We start from the raw sequence: 15,661 nt of genomic DNA on the forward strand, positions 1-15,661 counted from the left end.
CAGTCTCAGTTCGCGATTCTAAAAAATGTCTTGGCAGTCAATCAGGTCAGTTCACTACCTCCAGACTGACAGTTTGAACCGCAAAGATGAACTGACAACTGACTGATTGACTGATAGCAACTCTGCATGAGAGAGAGGCCAAGGAGAAGAAAGAGCGCGAAGAACAAGAGCGGCTTAAGCCGACATCAGTCGTCGCTGAGGTGGGCGCTGTTGCCGTAATCATACCTGCTGTGCGGGAAGATTCGAAGGTCGAAGTATATCCTTATGCAGAGCGAAGTGAATCACTGGCGAAGAAGCCCAAAGCCAGGTTAGACCAAAAGGCAAAGTTAAAGGAAGAGGAAGAGGCCACTGAGGCTAGGCTACGGGAAGAAGAAGAGACAGAACGGAGATTCCCACAAGAGAAAGCTGCTGCTGCTGAAGTTGAGACAAACAGGAAGAAGGAAGACAATATCTGGGTCAAATGGGACGCACTTTCGGTCGCTCAAACGAAGAAGAAGGGCAAGAAAACAGAATTGATACACCTTGAAGAGGAAGAGCGTCTTTAAAAGGAGGTTGAAGAAGAGGCCGAGCGAAGGAAGAAGGAAGAGGAAGAAGCGGCGGCTGCAGCGAAACCGATGATGCTAAGTGCCACCTCCGGCTTGAGCCCGGAGAAACTAGTCTCAGACACAGACGACTGGGCTGCATTTGGTACGAGCGCTCCCGGCAAGAAGAAGAAGGGCAAAAAGGGGAAGGTCAGTCATCTGGGCTTTGAAGTCACACATAGCAGCACGCTAACCCATGGCAGACGGTCGAGCCCGTACCCCCGCCCCCTCCAGGCTGTCCAGCGGAATCGCCGACAACATTCGACGACATCAACCAGGAAGAAGCAGGTACAACAAAAATTGACATGGTATTGGGCGATACGGGTGCAACTATATCTGGATTTAGACTTCCTAGACTTAGAAATTGTACGTCTGGTTGGGGCCCGTCAGATAAGGACACGAATGCAGAAGGCGACAACTCTCGGGGTTCTTCAGATAAGACGAAGAAGGACGATGGGTTCGAATTCGATTTCGATACGTTCAAGAACCCGCCAGCTGAGAAAAAACCAACTGAAGACGACGGATGGGGCGGCTTACGTACTACAACGAAGACCAAGAAGAAGAGCAAGAAAGGGGTTTTGATTGACGACAGTGTATTGAAAGTTCCTCCTCCCCCGCCAGAGCCTGATAAGGAAGAAGAAGACGATTCATGGGGAACATTCAGCTTTGGCGGCACCGCAAAGGGCAAGAAGAAAAAGAAGAAGGGCGTACTTGGAGAAGAGCCCCCGCCACTTGAGCCAGAGCCAGAGCCAGAAGAAGAAGATGCCGTCGACGAGCTAGAACCTGCCAAAGAGGAGAATCCATGGGGAGGTGGATGGGGAGCGGCTGATGCTGGCACTAAGAAAAAGAAGAAAGGTAAGAAGGGAAAACTAGAGTCGAGTCCTGAACCGGTACCCGAACCTAAGCCGGAATTCGAACCTCCAAAGATGGAGGTAGATTCTTATTCGGGGCGTATTAAGCCACAGTCGAAGAAGCTCAACGCCAAATTGGACAGAGAGGTGAAGTTGAAGAAAGAAGAGGATACGAAGCGACAGAAAGAAGTAGAAGAGGCTGTTCAGGTCAGGCGACAAGAGAAGGAAGAGGCAGAACAGATACGTCTGGAAGAGGAGGAAGTCAAAGTAGGGAAGGTAGAGGAAGAAGATGCTGCCACCGCCATTGCTGCTCAAACGGGTGTGAGCTCCTTCGACCCAGCGATGGAGACTGGTGCTACATCTAAGAATGATGGCTGTGAATTGCGTCCGGCGCATCTGTCTCGTGATGACGGGTGGCAGAACTGTAGGCCATGCGAACTTTACATGCGAAAAATCGCTTTCAAGCTTTACCAAGAGGGGCCACCAAATGTGAAGGGATTCAGCACTACCAATATGCTAGGGTAATACGGAAAAACTTATCTTGGAATACAATAGGCGTGTCTCACGATACAATATTGGTTAGACCCGACTGATGATATATACTGTCCTACACCCTGGTCAGCAGTTCACTGATCATACGTACTATGTTGGTTGCGTAGCGTAGTGGTGCAGAGCTGCGTTCCGACAGATGCCAGCAGTTCTAGCTAGCTAGCTGGCAGCTGCTCTGGCTGACTAGCTAAAGTCACGTGAAGAACATCAAAACTTCGCCCGCTCCCTTCACACCGACATACTTCCACGGCCAGAGCAGCTATCGAGGTACCAAGTAGACTTTTGAAATCACAGGATCATTCTGTGCAAGATGGAGTCTTTTGTTTTCCCTACCATCTCTCGTCGCTAACCCCACGTGCCTTGGATTCTGTTCCTTGGTTTCACTTCTTGTTTTCTTATCACCCCTTCTCGCTCCCACCAAACAGACTAGAATTCACTAAAAAAAAAACAGTGCAGTCACTTAGAGGTAGGTCGATACCGCTCTACAGCCGGGTAGGGTCGAGTGAAAAAGGTGTTCGGTGTGCATGGTGCGCACGGATACTGGGGCCAAAGCTCGACCAAGCGCCAAGCCGAATAGGCATCCTAGCTTCGAGTTATTTGTCCCATATGAAGCACGCTCGTCTATGGCAACGACGGAAAGTACCCCACTGCAAGCGGTCGTATCCCGCAGAGACGTCCTCGCACACGCATCTTGTCTCCCTAGTGTCACTCAATCGCCGCTGGCGCCGAAGCGATACCGTAGCGGTTCGACCGCGGACCGAATCTCAAGCCAGATACCTCCGGTCCCTCGCAAGGGATACCGATCAACTCGAACCACATTCTCCATGCTTGCATCAAGCGCTACGAGCACGAACAAAGCAAGAATAACATGCCAACCGAACCAGAAAAACATGATCTGCTTGGGTTTACCGACGTTGAGGCAGAACACCCCAAGCGGTACATCCGGAGGCTGTGGCTCGTCGCAGAGAACGACCGCAAACCATTCCCCGTGTTCTTGGACCCGCAAGTTCAGGAGCTTGCAACGCAGGTAAACAGGGTGGTCAACACGTTCGTGAAGGACGAGGACATGCGTCATAAAGAGCTGTGTGGCGGCGCGTTTCTTGAAAAGGACGCTGCACATATACTCGATGACCTGGGCTTCGGGCCGCGCATCTGGGGCGACGGTTCTAAGGCTGAGATACGACTCGGGAGCAATCTGCCAGGGTCGCGCCCTCGGTGGGGTGTCCGCGTAGACTCCGGATACCAGCGCAACGACGAAGACAGGTAAAGCTGTTGGCCCAGCCGTCTGCGAACAGGATACTAATGTGGGTAGTATTCGAGATAACCTGCGGTACTGGATGGCTGCTCGGATACAAGCTAGGATCAATGCGCCTTGCAAAGAGAAGAAGAGCGTTCCTTCAGTGACAGCAGAACGCATGGAACAGCTACCGCCGGCGCCTACATCAGTGCCTGCAGCACCATCACTTCCGCAATGGTCTGAGCTCACGCAGTGCGGAGGCCCTCCAGATACGTCTGGTCTCGCGCCGTCTCGCCCGAAACGTCGAGGGAATAGTTCTGAAGCGAGGGTAAAGGCAAAACCCAAAGCAGCCAGCAGCCGGTCCAGAAGTAGAGCACGCTCAGACGACTCAAGCGATTCGGTTGGCATCTTTTCCTTCACGAGCTACATACAGACAGGTCCAGAGGCAGACCTACCCCAGTTAAGGAGTGACGGATGCAAACGCCCACGGATAGACACCTCGCAGCGTCGATCACGCTCTCGATCTCGTCAACACAGCCCTGAAGCCACGTCCACCGCGGGTGACAATCCGCCGACCGACACCTTCACCAACGTCACAATACCAGATACGATTGACGACGACGATGACGACAACAACAACAACAATGGCGGCGGTGAGCACAGACTATTCACGTCCGATCGAATGAAGCAGAAGATGCAACTTGAACTCACTCGTTTTCTGGCTAATGATTTAGGTTTCATTGGCATACTGCGGGAGGTCGTACAACCTGTAAGGAAGTACTTCACGATTCGTCTCAATCACAAACCGTACAACGACTGGAATGTTGATTCAATAGAATTTTCCCGAGCATTTGACCATTGGGAAAGTCTTATCGAAAGGTACACAGCTTCTTCCTGTCTCACGCAGTCGCCTTTGGAGGATTTCTTTCAACTGATAGCTGACAAAGGGACTTCTGAAAACCGTGCAGCCATGCTCCATACTTTGGGGTCGAGATCACACATTGACTTTGCTTTTGAAATGTGGAATACTGCCCTTGCCATGTTTTTCCAAGGTCTGTCGCCTCTTCCATTACAGGATCTGGTGAATCGTTTGAAAGTTGTTAATCGGCCTCTGTATGATACAGTACTCTGTAGTGAGTAGTCTGACGAGTTAGAAACTCATGTGCACCGTAGTCAGCATTTGATATCTCGTGGTGTCCAAAACTCACCTGTCACATGCAGTGTAATACTAAATTGAGATTACATCTGGAATTGACGTCTATAGCTCGCTGTACCAACAACCATAAACAAACGTCGCATTACAACGAGGCTCATGCAACGCAAGTATTGTACGGTGCTTAGCAATTGCGCTTTCCTCTCGAACGCAGTCGCAACGAAGTTTGCGCCACAAGATGGGCAGCGATTGTGTTGCCCCACACGACCGATCAAGCCTAGCGTCTTCTTGTCACCACACCTGCAGTAAGCAGCAAATACAACGCTTTAGCACAACACCTGGCGAACCACAAGGCTGTCTAACTAGGATGTAAGCAATAGAGGCAGAACGGGCGGACGCTTCCTCTCCCAGCTTTAATATTGCGACATTGCAAAATATACAAGCGCACTACAAACGGTGGGACCGAAGGCCTGCTTCCAGCTATCTAACCGTGTTCCAATGCAATCTCATAGTGTGGCTAGCGTTCGGCGAATACCTTAAATCGGATCTCGTACGAAAAACCGAATGCGATTGCTCTCCAATCCTTGGTGCTACATCTTATCAAGGTTGACCCAAAGTGAAGTTGTGAGCTGGCCTCGCCATTGCTGCCCCTTCTTCCCGAATGCAAGACCTAGTTGGTCACTAATGACCATTGTATTAGGCTGTCCCTGTCCGGGATCGTGACATCTAGGCACAGGCACTCCTGATCGGCTGGCTGGCACATTCTCCAGGAAACTTCGCATGAACCTACGGCTGAAATACCGCTGGCTCGAGCGCAATCTGTCCTTCTGCTCGAAGAATACGCCGGACCACGTCCTTGTAGAAAGCACGATACGACCCTCTATTTTTTCGCCAAGGTCCACAAGTAGGATCGAATAATGAGCGCACACGCCAACCCAAGCCGCTGTCTTGCTTGACTTCGTCGTGCAGTCTGAAGAGCCTCAGATCATCGAGCTGCGGTTGGGCTCCGATACTATGAAGAGCAGAGTCCCTGGAACTGTGCCTAGTTCCACGAGAAACGAGATGGATTTCGGAAAATCTAAGGATGCGTAGAGTACTCTTGAGGATGGCCAGGAAATCTAACAAGGTGTCTTCGTATGTCACTATGGAAAGGTGAAGCTTTCTGATGCTTGCCCACGGCTTGCGTATTGTTAAGCGGTCGAGCAGCGCGGAGGGCCTGTTACACGGGGTTTGGCTATACTTCTCTAAGCTCGGTCCGTACTAAGGCGAGGTAGACTAAAGCGGTAGTCCGTGAGGTATCGTATGGAATGATCAGGTGGAAAAGAGTTATCGTTGTAACCAAAGGATAAACAATACCAATTCTATAAGCGATAGAATAACTAGTTGACAATCTGTGTGAGAGATGAACTATTTGAGTTGACCACAACGAATGTAGTAATGAAATTCGTGTATCCTTTATACATATTGTAATCTATACCTGCCGTCTGATGCATGCCATCTTGGCGGGAGGTTTGGGATGGTTCTGCCATCCCTCAGTACACTGCTATCCCGGATGATCAGCCTTGACGGGATGGTACATCTCGTGACCTTTAGCCTCGCGATGGACACTCACTTTTGACGTGGACGTGGTTGGTCTTCAACCTCGTCGCTCCCCGTTAAGGAAAGGATCCTTTGTGTTACCTGTGGCATAACATCATCGACCTTCAAAAGCAGAGAAGAGCCTATATTAAACTGTCGCGCTAGCCACTGATGCACGAGACTATCCATATTGCATACAATCACAAGTGTGAGACGTAGAAGCGAACGGTGCTTCAGCACATTCTTAATGTTTGCAAGGTAGATGCAGAGTGCCGTTAGATGGCTAGTGTTGTGCAAGCTATTGAGATACCGAAAGACCCGGTAGTAGACCCAAAAGCTCAGGCAAAGGTCTCAAGGCGCAAGTCGTATCACACGACTCAAACAGCGCATGGTTCGTCAGTGAATCTGCCAGATATGTGGACGACTGTGCGATAGCAATTATCTTACTAATGTTTTTACAAGCGTCGGTTGATAGGCCGAACCTGTATAATTCATTTTTCGAGGGGCCATCACCATGTTACCCCTCTTCCCCTTTGCTCTATCTAAGCAACGTGGTTTCGCTTACAAACTAATATATTGGAGAAGATTGGCTGGAGTCAAGCTCCGCGGACGGTCTCCACAATCTACGGTTCATCATAGGAAGTTACTCTTTTGGGCGCAATGTTACAGGGGAGAGAATGTCTCCCACTAGAGATCCGTGCTGATCCAAAGCCGTAGTGAACAAAAAAGAAACGATTTATCCACGCGTAAGAAGTGGCAAGCCCAACTGTTTTGATAACAACTAAAGTGAATGATGTAGCACTGGTATTGTTGTCTTGATAAAGAAGGATGACTCGAGCAGCAGGCAGTAGCGAAGGCCGGTATAGAGACTGTGAGACATCGCTCAGACCCGCTTGCTTGACCTGATTGCATCACGACAGCAACCCTGAGCCTTTGTACACATGGAAATAGTACAAGTTCGTCGCATAGGGTTCCAGAGCGTCCCATCCAAAGTTCTTGGATTGACCGCTTTTATGTGTGGCTCTGAAGCTTAGTTGCAGCCCTGAGTTTGGGCGATAGGGTTAGCACAGACCAGCACAGACCGATACGAATCAGGCGAGCCAATGATAGCTCGAGAAACGGTACCAGGAGCTCATCGCAGTTGGCAATGTATAGGTTGAGAAGACCATAAAATCGCTAGAGGCAAGACCTGAAGCGAGCGAGATGGACACACTTGCAGCGGCAAAGGGAAAACCCCCCAGAAGTCAGCTGACAGTAGGGGCAGGATCCTATAAGAATCGGCACCACAAAAAAGCAGAAGGGAAGCGCCGTAAATGTGCACGGTGGTAGCGCGGAACATGGGAAGCCCTCCAAATTTTCTTATCGAACACAACATTTGCGAGGAAATGCGTAAAGCAAATGTTGGTTGCGAAAGTCCAGATGATGACGCCATCTCGGCGAAAGTAACAAATTTGAAGGAGTACGCGAAATATAGTGAAAACAATTGGACACGATCTTGCATGAGCGAAGAGCACTTTCCAAGTGGCAAGTCTTCTCCGTTCTCTAGCAACCGCCGGTCGCTTTTGCTACGTATGACCCATTCATCAACAGGGAAACCGCGGTACACTAGTCGTGGTTTGCTACCACGCTGGTCATTGAGTCTCAACGCCTCGGCATAAACCTCTCCGTCAAGAACATATTTCACTTGCTCTTCCATGTTTTGACACTTAGTAAGTGTACTAAAACTTACACACTGCAGAAGTCGAACGGCATTCGACTTCGTAAGTGCAAGTACACTCCCCGCGCGAAGGCCACTTTTAGTTGCGTATAAATATCCAATCAGCAGTATTGCGTCGATGTCAACAGATAGTGAGGTAGGCTCCGGGGTCTCAAGCCCATCTTCTTCGTCATCAACGTTCTCTCGAGTAAAGGTCTCGAGGTTATCGTTCGTTGATTCGGGAATATTCTCCATGCTCTCCCATAAATGTGGGGGGCTGCTGATCGGAGCGGTATGTATGCGATCTTCTCCAAGTCGCTCCTCGGAATCCTGTTCGTTATGAGGTGCTATCCGTCCGATCCGCTCTCTTGCAACCAATCGTCTGTCCCACGGCGTACCATCCTCAGTCGCCTTGTCAGACGCGGTCAACATAAAAGATTGGGCATAGACCACATCTTTTTCTAGAGCAGTCTTTTGACCAGCTGATCTTTCGTACTGTGATCGAGACTCTATATCAAGTCAGTGTCCTGTACAAACCGTTTAGAGCCATCAAGAGTGCCGCCACGCCAGCATCACTCAAATGGATAGAAGTGAACTTACGAGCTAGAAATGTGTCTGGCTGTCCCTCAATAACAGGGGAAAATACTCTGATCTTCTGTAGTTGGCGATATTCTGCCCCATCATGCTCTTTCTCCTTATGCCATGAGAGAAGGGACGCATCTGTCCAACATCTTTTGCATAAATCGCACTCGTAACGGTTGAAGTTCTGTGACGTATCAGTTTCTTGTGACAGATAACAAGTATTGAGCGAATCGCAACCACAAGAGCGTTTTTAGGAGTGTCGGTAACTTACGAGCTGGGTGGAAATTACGCTGTCCTCAGAGGCCGGCATTTTCGTATTCGTGTCGGCGCTCGCTTCTAAACAAGTAATAGAAAAGGACGTGGCATGGCGACGAGGACTGCATTGTTCAGGCGGAAAGTGCATGAATCGAGACCTGATCCACGATGACAGGGACCTGGGGCGGCCGCAGCATCCTGTATCTTCTCCGTGTTCTGTTTCGTGTCTTCGGAAAGGCATGCCAAAATTCATTTCAATCCTTATCACAAGTCGAAAGGTCCATACAAATACAAGGGGAGTCAGCATTCGAAAAACTATTTGAAGTCGTTCTCGGCGTGTACTTCCTTGGCTGCTTCTTACATTTGTATTCTAAGGTCAATCCCTACATAACGCAAATCTTGTTGTGCCGCAACCAACCAGTTAGCTCGCGAGAACCGTGAAGAAGTCCGTCGTTCTCATAAGCTGATTGGTGAGCTGCGGCATACAAGGATGTGCGCCACACAGCGATGGACGTTAGGATGCTTATCTAAGTTGCTTTTTCAGCACTTTACTTTTTATCTTTGTAATTACTTTCTTACTTGCTGCTCCAGTTGCCTCTTAGAATGAAAATCGCACTTGACGTTTCTGTTTCAGAAGTCGCTTGTCTTCTGTTCATAGGTGGGATGATGCAGCCACATATATGTTGCATGACGATGTGCCCCTCCGTCAGATGACACACCCCTACACGCAACCATCTTTGCGTACTAGTAACACACCGCTACAATACTTTAAGATTTCGCCGTCTACAGGAACTGACACTGGCTACAATTCACCTTTTCTAAGAGATTTTGACTGTGATTGACATCACCTAGATGCCATGGTGTCTTCAGCAGCATCAAACCGTGCAGCAGAGCATCCCTTCGCCATGATCACTGTCACAACTACCATTACCATTGCAATCCACAAGCAGGTACGAAGACACGCAATCCTTTGTCACCAGAGCGGGAAAAGAAAAGCTGTGTATTACTAAAGCGATTACGAAAATGCTTACATTTCTATTACGTCACCCGTCCACCCTAGGCTTATCAAAGCTAGTCCCATTGGCCGACTGATCGTCGTCTCCCGCCACTGTCGCCAGAACGAAGTCGCGGGTAGCAGGGGTCATGTTACCACCCGGTATAAGCCTACAGCTCAGTAATGGTACGTGCGAATGCGATTCCATATCGCCTTAGCTTCTAGGTTGAAGCATCACACCAGCTCTAGGCTTGTAGTCAGGCCTAGCATATGGTTGAAGTCTTTCACAGCAATATAGAGATGGACCTCGTTGGTCTGATAATCTTCAAGATCCTGAATGGCCGCTGCCATTCAGTCAAGAGGTGCAGCGCCAGCGGATGTCAGATGGACGATGATTGTACGCACTTTTGTGCGATACATGGCGACGATCTTCTTGTATACGCCTGTCGCACGGTGAAGTGCGGGTACTGTAGACAGAGTGTATGTGTTGGAAATGTTGGTAGCCTCGTAGCTGAGCTTATATAAGGTTCGTCGCACGGCGTTATTAGTAGCAAGGTCATCGACAGTGCTTGGTCTGCGACATATCTTTCGCAGTCGAGGATCGTAGGAGCATACGCCCCAAACAGATTCAGCAAATGAGGTCTTCGGGTACCATCCAGCCGTGTTTTCGAAACGAGCTAACTTCATTCGATACAAGCGTCTCTGTCTTGTCGAAGCTGCGCCAACCACTCCTCGCAGCTGGCTTGCTTGCTTATCAGCTCCCTGAATATCCGCTCAAGCAATGACCTCGAGATGCTCGCCGGTGTTGAGTAGCGATGTCGCTCCTTATATCGTTCAAACAAGGTAGTGAGCTGTATGCACTTTCGATGCTTGAGTCTGTTGCTGATCAGGCTACCCAGGCGCGAGCGCATTCTCATTGGAGTGAAACAACAAAGGTGTTCCTGGAAAATATATCCGTACACGCAGGTACGGAACGTTTGCTATACTGATAAGAGTTAGAAGATCCGCTCGGCGGTTGCATCTTATGTAGATGACACATTGTTTTCGCGCTAGCTTGCTATTCCATCATGGCTTCCTTCCCGTCTACTACAGGTTCAGTTAAGCGAGCCTGCGATAGGTACGTCTCGTCAGCCTACTTCCAGATATCTCTGTGCTCATTTTGACGAATCACAGCTGTCATCGAAGGAAGGTCAAGTGCATCGCCGAAGGCACTGCTCCTTGTAAGAGCTGCATCTCCGCTGGACTTGCCTGTACCTACCATGCCATACCTCAGAAGAAAGGGCTTAAAGGCAGCCGCGCTAAAGTTCTATCGGAGCTTCGCGAAACTCAGCGTAATGCTGAGCTTGCTATCAGATCTTCGAGCGACCTTGGCTTCGATACACAGCAGCTCTCTACCACTTTGGCTCGCAACAAAAACCTATTGGCACCTGCTTTCGTCGGAAGTTGCGTAGGCTACTTCTTCACTCACCTCTACCCTTTCGAGCCTGTCTTGCGCCCTCAAAGACTGCAGGAAGCGGTGGTTGCCATGGACCAGTCTGCTAGGGCGCATTGCATGATTGCAGCACTATGCGCCTACGTCATGATTCGGGCGAACTGCAAACCGCAGGTCACTGTGCTACCGCGTCAGGAAATGGCTCACATGTCGAGCATTGAGATCGGTCGTGTTCTGCTAGATAAGTCGGTCCGCATTCGAAAAGGCTACGACGATCGCGAGAATCCAACACATACAAGTATGCTTACCGTTTGGTTATACAGTGGCTGTTTCCGGGAACTGGGTCGCGAGAACACAGCATGGACATATCTTCGTGAAGCCACAACGCAAGCGCAGTTGTTGTCTATGCACGATGAGGAAACCTACAAGCATGAGGTTCTAGATGCAGCACAGAAGCGGGTGCTATACTAGCTTCTTTCCATATCCGAAAGGTATCGTGCAATACTTCAAACAGGAGGTTCATCTCAGGCTCTCACTAATCGCTGACAGAACTTATGCATTGCACAAAAACCGACCAATTTCCCTGCATTCAACTATACGTTCGCCATTGCTCGATGAGGTTTCCTCTGATCGACCTATTGCTGTGGGACTTCAAGTCATGATCAACATGTTTTCCATCGTCGATGATACCTTTGTCAATCTGTGGAACCGAGTGGGTGACAATCGTGCAAGCAACGTGTGGATCACACAGATGCAGGCCCAGCTTTCAGAAGCTGTCCCGGAGTTCATCGAGTGCACCAAAGTGCAGGAAGTACAGATTCGCATGACTCAGCAATGGCTGCGGTCACTGGTATGGCGACTAAGCACTCGTCAGGGTCCAATTGGCAATGCTTCCTGCGACGATCCGCTGATACTCGAGTATCCGATGGAGATAGCTAGAGACCTCCTCCTGATATCGGATCAGTTTCCTCGGCAGATGATGGTGGTACATGGCACAGGACTGGTGAGTACAATTAGCTTTCCCTTATTATCATCAAGTTTCAGTCTTGAGATTGATGACAACTTCATCTCTTTCCCTCTTTCTGTGCAATAACCTGTGTTTTAATTTGCTAGCATCAATTTCTCATCATCAGCAGACAGCATTGATCATCTATGTTCCAATGCTTAATCAGCCAAGCTCCCCTTTGAGGCTCTGCACATGCTACCATTCAATATTGTACTATACCCGCTATATATGGTGTTAGCTGACAGTGCTGCAGGTCGAGAAACTATTCGATGTCGCTTGTTGCCTGATTGATGTACTGGCCTGCACATCTCTGTCGGCAGCCACATCTTCGGTCGGCTGTTACGATCATTTGCTTCGGTTTTCGACTTTGATCAAGACTCTTCCGGAAGGGCAGTCCCGATATCTCCCCGTTCTCCTGGACAAGCTGTCCAGACTCGTACCGGGTCTTTCACTGGCGTTGTCATCATACACTTCCGAGGTGGTTCCGACAGTGGTGCCTTGGCCTCAAGCTACTGGGACACCTGCAAATGATACCAGTAACTACTTGGTCTGTCCTGCCGAAACTCCACCCTTAGACCCACCCAGCGACCCGTTCCATCGACGTGTAAGCCAAGAATATGGGCAGGCTTCTTCCAGCACAACTTTACGTTCTGTTCCCCATTTAGGTACAACCCCAGTCAACGGCCCATTGCTTCATCACGCTCTACACAACAAGACATATCCGCATACTTATGGTCGTAATGCCGAAGACGAGTCTGCGACAAACAGCTTCCCCGATAATCTGGTTTCACCTCCACTTTTACACCCGCAACCAGCAAGATATTCGAGCCACCTACTGCAAAATGTACACAGCCATACGCGGATCCAACAGATGGACCAGGATACTATGGTACAGGATCATAGTCACCCACGCTCACAGGTAAATTTAGTATAGTCAGAGTAGTGTGAGAAAAACTGAACAAACTGAACAAATAGACTTATCGAGATGCCGACTATTCGACTTTCAGGCAAAATCAGGCTACAACATCAACATATGCATGTGAGTACCGGGGAGGACCGAAAATGAGAGGGATGCCATGTGAATCTAGTATAACGATGATAGCGATAATCGAAGATGTCAAGAGCAATGAGAGAAAAAGCCATACAGTTTGAAGATGTTTTACATCAAAGTAACGTAACTTCAGTTCTTTGCGCTGTTCAGGTCAGGCGTACCATCACTAGAGCCCTATGGCCTGAATTCCGCTATGCTTTCCTCTCCTCTAACCCATTTTCTACTTCGGCGGGGGTTCAGGTACCATCCTTGTCCGTGTTGCACTCCACTTACGAACCCCTTCGCTTCCTTTAGGGTTCCCACTTCGACAAGATTGTGAAAGATTCTGGGGTTGTCCCTCTCGCCACAAGTCCGGTAGGCAGAGTTCTCTGATACGAGGCAAGGGGCCACGAGGGAAGTTTTGCTGTCCCATATAACGGAAGGTTTGCTGATGCGTGTACCTCCGGAAGTACTCTTCATCGTTGGACCATGGGTAAGGTGACATAATTGTAGATTTAGGTGGGCGGTATATGAAAAAGTATCTGTAGTCTGCTATTTTTTCAACAGGCTGCTGTGTATAGTGAGGTTGAGATTGCTTTGAGTACCAGTTTATGGGGACTGAAGAGTGGAGATCTTTGTAGAAGGCTTCATATGCCGGGATGTCAGATGGGAGGGTCAGACATGAAAAACAACATGTTATAGACGCCTGGAGAGCTGGCTTGATCGTTGATGCGCATGAGGATCTGTGCCTAGTTTTCAATGCATGAGCCGTGTGTTGAAGAAGCCGAGCTTTCGCAAGCCGATGCGTATTCCTGCACATTGGTGGTGGGATAAGGGTCCATGATCATGTTACTTTTGCGTAACACCGACAGGCGACTGAGATCCAGGCGCAAGAGGTAGTGCTTCTGACGCAGTATGTTTGGCCTGCGACTGGTTAATCGATGAGGGGTGCATTATAGGTCCGGAGACGTATGGCAGTTTCAAGTGCAAAGGGTCAGGCGTGCATATGTTTGAACAAACAAGCATCTTACAAGTTAATCTCAGACGTTATCACAACGCCACGTTGTTTGGTTTCGGCTATCGCAGCTAGGGATAGGAGACACAGTCGGCGACAGATTAGATCACATTCCTCGAGGTGTTGGGGGGGCTAAAATCTGACATATTACAGACTAGCAATGCCATAATCTGCAATGCTGAGGCGAAATATTGGGATGAGCGTTCACAGGGTCCGTTGAGGTGGACGTTTGCAGGAAGCCAACCATAGTTGTTGGGGATCGTCGCACGGGCCAGTGGCGAGTATCTTAGAAGCTGGGGTTCCAGAAAAGTACGTACGTATATTGTTTTCTCGAGCTTCCTAGCTCAATCCAAATCTGGGTACCGCATGGCACGAGTATTGATACACCTTGGACGCTCAGAAGCTGGAACCTCCATTCCGCTTCTTCTAGGTTCGAAACGGGCTTCTAGCTCATGAGAACCAAGTACTGTGGGAAGTTTTGAATGCTAAGATAAGAGACAAGAAAAAGCAAGCTATACTGACCGTTCAGTAGCGTGGAGATTAGCACAGTTGTGCTGTACCCTGAATGATCCAGGAGCCAAGGGATAAGCGAACGAGGGGAACAGAGAACAACAACAGGAGGAAAAGAAGCTCCGAAAAGCAGAAGCAAGGGAGCCGAAAACAACTGCAGTTTCGTACATGGAGCGGACAGCAGAAGAAGCAAAGGCGGTACGACAGTTGGCCAAGGCGGCGGATGTAGCAGCCGCACGGAAGGCTCAAAAACAAAAGGAAAACGATAAACACAGGACATCGCAGGCCAAGCACTGCCGAGCATCCTGTTCCTCTTAACGCCCTGTTATGACCTTTGTATGAGCAGAGCTAGGCTGCCACCAACAATATTATACACTCCCTTCCAACCCTTCCGTCTAGTCTGCCCGCACTCAACCGTGCAACATAGGAAGTACAGCCCTGCAAATGATGTGGTTCAATCTCAGATGCTAGAGAACAAGGGATACAACTCCGAAGATCTCCATAGCTTCCTACAGCAAGCAAGCGTGTTCGAGGTGGTGTCCTTTGTGTATGCTGCACCGCCAGCTTCAAAGGCAACGCTAAGACGACAGATGCGTGCGCCTCGAAGATGATCTGAATAGTGCAAAGTCGCCACAAGCTTTCGCATACCGCGGCCAGGGTTTACCAGGACCCTACAAAACCACGACAGTACACGACAGTACAGCGCGACTAAGAACACTAATGGAGGATTGCAATAGGCCAATCTGTTCAAGAGCTTGTACTGCATCTTTCCCACATGTGCGCAAGTCGTGTCCTGCTATGCTGCAGCGAGCTCGACGCGCGCTCTCCTTTGTCCTTTCCCCACCATAATTGTGATATGACTGTGCCAACTCCAACCCGCCATAACTCCACCACTATGGAGCCAATGCAACAAGCGAGCGAATTTTTTTAGAATCGCGTGAAGCTGTCGATCAATTCTCGTATCGCAACGTCGCAAAAATGCTTGGTGTTGATTGAGCGACGTTGTCACGACGTGTCGCACAGCTCGGTGCAGAAGAGAGTATGTATGTTGTTGTTTGCAGCAATCTACAGTGCCCGTGCACCAGATGAACCACGTCGCCAGTTGAACCACCCCAACAACCCAATATAGTCAACAATATTGAATTGTACAGCCTCAACCAGCCGTAATAAAATCGCGCAAATCTAGATTTAT

The 15,661-nt window shown here is 49.3% G+C and overlaps 2 protein-coding genes across 2 annotated transcripts; both read left to right on the top strand.

The window, feature by feature from the left end:
• Window positions 1-117: 117 nt before the first annotated feature.
• Window positions 118-3,248, top strand: J4E82_011557 (uncharacterized protein; the record flags this gene model as incomplete). The annotated part of the gene is made up of 5 exons (XM_051737761.1): window positions 118-537; window positions 559-731; window positions 785-1,953; window positions 2,438-2,447; window positions 2,724-3,248. Coding segments are annotated over 5 exons (2,297 nt in total), but the record flags the coding sequence as incomplete, so codon positions are not given.
• A 7,807-nt stretch (window positions 3,249-11,055) lies between these two features.
• Window positions 11,056-11,367, top strand: J4E82_011558 (uncharacterized protein; the record flags this gene model as incomplete). Its single annotated transcript, XM_051737762.1, has 1 exon — window positions 11,056-11,367. A coding segment is annotated over one exon (312 nt), but the record flags the coding sequence as incomplete, so codon positions are not given.
• Window positions 11,368-15,661: the final 4,294 nt, after the last annotated feature.

This window comes from Alternaria postmessia (genome assembly GCF_024291825.1).
Source record: "Alternaria postmessia strain BMP 2775 chromosome Unknown scaffold_231, whole genome shotgun sequence".
In the NCBI taxonomy this organism is placed as follows: Eukaryota; Fungi; Ascomycota; class Dothideomycetes; order Pleosporales; family Pleosporaceae; genus Alternaria; species Alternaria postmessia.